At 35.9% G+C, this 3,274-nt stretch overlaps 1 protein-coding gene across 2 annotated transcripts; it reads right to left on the reverse strand.

Annotated features, from left to right (window-relative positions):
• Positions 1–220: 220 nt before the first annotated feature.
• Positions 221–2,552, reverse strand: LOC106292664. 2 transcript variants are annotated; one of them, XR_001260217.1, is made up of 6 exons: positions 1,899–2,552; positions 1,574–1,626; positions 1,154–1,241; positions 961–1,059; positions 584–716; positions 221–411 (listed from the first exon to the last, which is right to left on the reverse strand). XR_001260217.1 is itself a non-coding variant. In XM_013728299.1 (6 exons), exons 1-6 carry the CDS (start codon positions 2,475–2,477, stop codon positions 372–374), a joined length of 987 nt encoding a protein of 328 aa, XP_013583753.1. In that variant the 5' UTR covers positions 2,478–2,552; the 3' UTR covers positions 221–371. The 2 variants fall into 2 exon arrangements, 1 of the variants encoding a protein (XP_013583753.1); XM_013728299.1 differs by having other exon boundaries at positions 584–711.
• Positions 2,553–3,274: the final 722 nt, after the last annotated feature.

The following is a 3,274-nucleotide window of genomic DNA, read 5'->3' on the forward strand; positions in this document are numbered from 1 at the left end:
GTAAATAAGTTAGAAAATTTAGGAGTATTTTTTAATGGGTAGTTCTCTTTTAATAATAGAGAAATTAGAAAGTATAAAACTGACTTTGAATGTAATATTTTCTTGATTTAACAGCCAATCACTACAATCTGGTATATCATAAACCGTATTTATGTAACTCAAACAGAACCGAACCGAAAAATCTAATTGATAACCGGGTAATGTACTAATGTATCCCAGGGAAAAAGAAACCAACGTATATGCTTATGGAGGAAACTATTTTTATGTCTGTTTAACTCTCTCTCTCTCTTTCTCTCTATACACAGCACTTAAAAAGGATTTGGTTCTCCGGCTGAGCTCACGGCAGATCACCAACAATTTCAGTCACCAATTCATGTCCTACTGCAAGTTCGTAATCTTCCATTTTTATGCCTGAAAACCAACACCGGAGAAAACAAGATGAGCATGATGATCAAAGAACAAAACCCCAAGCTTCTGGATTTATGATAACAGTCCTGAATACGATTTTATTCGCCTTACTCTGAAAGGCTGATAAGCAAGTAATTTAGATTTACTAATAAGCTTGAGAGAGAGAGTTACTAACCAAAAGGAGTCTTTCTTCTCCTGTTCTAATAGCTCTTCGAAGGAGATGTCTGAAACTTCATCATCTTGACTGTCTAACTCTGTACTTGTTTTGTCTTTGAGTTCCATGGAAGCGCTTATCTCAAGAACCTACACTATCAGAAAGAGTACTCATGGCTTTAGCTATAGTTAAGCAGAAAAAGAAACCAGAGTACTAAGGAAAGTTTGAATTGTGCTACCAGATTCCAATACAAAAAGGTAACGAAGATAAGACTCTACTGGTCTATTAGACAACATCAGTTATAAGATCTTGAAGTTTCCGACACAATCTACAGAGATCACATAATCCATTGACAGCTGCATAAATGACCAGTAACAAGGGATTGAGTTTGGTTTTACCTTTTTGTATGCAGGTGAAAGTTTTAGTTGTTGTTGGAGCCAATTATATACAAGTGCATCTTCTTGTACTCTTTTTTGTTCCATCTCCAGCTTGTAAATCTGTTGAGACACAAACATTACTTTCTGCCTAAAAGCAACTTAACGACAAAAAAAAAAAAGAATCAGGCAAAGAGCTGATGAAGCTAATATTCACCTGTTGACGAAGGCGGTCAAAGGAAGACCTATCAGCCTTGAAGAGAAGAGCTTTTGTTATTGAATACTTACGCTTGATTACCTCCGACCTACAATATAAAATAATCAGGCTCAAATTAGCGTCACTGGGGAAGAAAATGGTTGGAGGCACATGAAAAACTAACATGTCACCATCAGATGTAAACTTTAGGATTAAGCAACAGAGAACAAAGCAGCTACATTTGTTATGAATCTAGAAATCCAAGTCTTGAGTTGTCAACAGCATATGAACATCTATAACATCTTCCCCAAAGTGGACACTTAGTTAACATATTTTAATCGTACAAGAAACAATCTGGTTTCCACAAAATGTAGGAAGAACAAAGTACAAGGATCAGAAATGAACATATGATGATAACCTCTAATGGAAGCGTTAACTTACTTGTTCTGTAATTCATTTTTGGCTTCTATCAAACAGTTAGCAAACTCCCCAACCTGCATAAGCGAAGGAACCCAAAGGATCATCAATCCAAACTCAACAAAGGTTCGAAATCGTAGATCATAAGGAAGCAAGCTGATCATGTTGTTTATCAACTCAAGTAGTATATGATATTGAATAACACCACCATCAAGCTAAAGGCCACAGAGGTTCAACATGCACAAAAAGCCTATTGCTTTAGGGAAATTCAGAGTCTTAGCAGACATTAATGCATCAGGCTTTGATCTAAGGTTCAAATCCTATAAAGTTATAACCTTTAGAAGCTAACCTGAGCTAAGGTCAATCCTTTAGCACTATTGCATTTGACAAGATGATCGTACTGCTGCTTGATCTTCCTCTGCGTTGCACTGCTCGACGAGGTAAAAGGATACAAGCAAACAAACTCCGGTTTAGTTTCCAGCTTCGGAACCAACCCATCGCCGCCGGATTCATCATTCCCACCTCCTCTTACCTCCGACTTCTTCTTCTTCTTACCTCTCCTCTTCCTCTTCTTCTTCTTAGCAGACACTCCTTCATCCCCATCCCAATCAGACTCTTCCTCCGACTTCTTATCGCAGAGCAGTAACTCGTAAAGACGCGATTTTGCACAACGGGTCTCGTCATCTTCACCGGTTTGGTAATGGGCTGATTCAGAAATCTCCGATGGTTCGAGTTTGGTTTCGGATTCGGATGAGAGTTTGTGGCTGGAGATAGCAGCTCTGCGGCGGGAGGCTTTGAGGAGGAAGTAGGTAGCGGAGATGAATGAGAAGAGGGAGAGAGATAGGAGACATGAGAAGAGGAAGGAGTACATGAGAGGGTTTAGTGAAGATGCTGTGGTTTCGATTTGTGTGAAATGCGGAGCCGCCATTAACGTGCTTCGTACATCACAGAGGGGAAGGGAAAGAGATAAAAGAGAAAGCGACGACGGGACTTTTTATTCTTTTAGTATCTTAGGATATTTTTATGGCAAGTTCTTGAAATCATTTTGGACTTCAGTTTAATTGTTGCATTAATTTGGTTGTGAATTTACCGATACTATCAGATTATAGTTGTGTTTTTAATCTTCACTGACCAAGATTTTTTTACTACATTATTTGTTTATAATTTATTAATATATTTTTCTGCCAAAGTTATAATTTATTAATATTAAATGATAAAACTCTACCTTTATAAATATACTAGGTATCTTCCTACACCATGTGCAGTAAAAAAAATTAAAATATTTTTTATCAGATAAACTAGATTTTAATCCGCGCTTAAAAGCGCAGAATTTTTTTTATTGATAAACTTATTGTTTGTTATTTCACTAATATGTTTAAAGCTACGCGTTCGGTTTCGATTCAGATCTTTTTAAAGTTTTAGTTCGGTTTCGATTCGATTTTTGATTTTTGATTTTTTTATTCAAGAAATATAGGAACTGTTTAGTTATTTATAAGTTTGAGTTTGGTTGCAGTTTAGTTGTTTTGGTTTTTAGTTTGTTTTAGATACCAATTTTAAAAACCTGTTAAAATCTTGAGTTCAATTCGGTTCTGGTTTGGTTCTCGCTTTAAGCATAATCTTAAATAATTCAGGTAAAAGTCATATTTTTATTTTTGGATAAAATATCAGATAATTCAGATAAATTTAAATATTTCTTATAAGAATATTTGAGTGATTCAGTTTTTT

The sequence above is a fragment of the Brassica oleracea genome, chromosome C5, assembly GCF_000695525.1.
Source record: "Brassica oleracea var. oleracea cultivar TO1000 chromosome C5, BOL, whole genome shotgun sequence".
NCBI lineage: Eukaryota > Viridiplantae > Streptophyta > Magnoliopsida > Brassicales > Brassicaceae > Brassica > Brassica oleracea.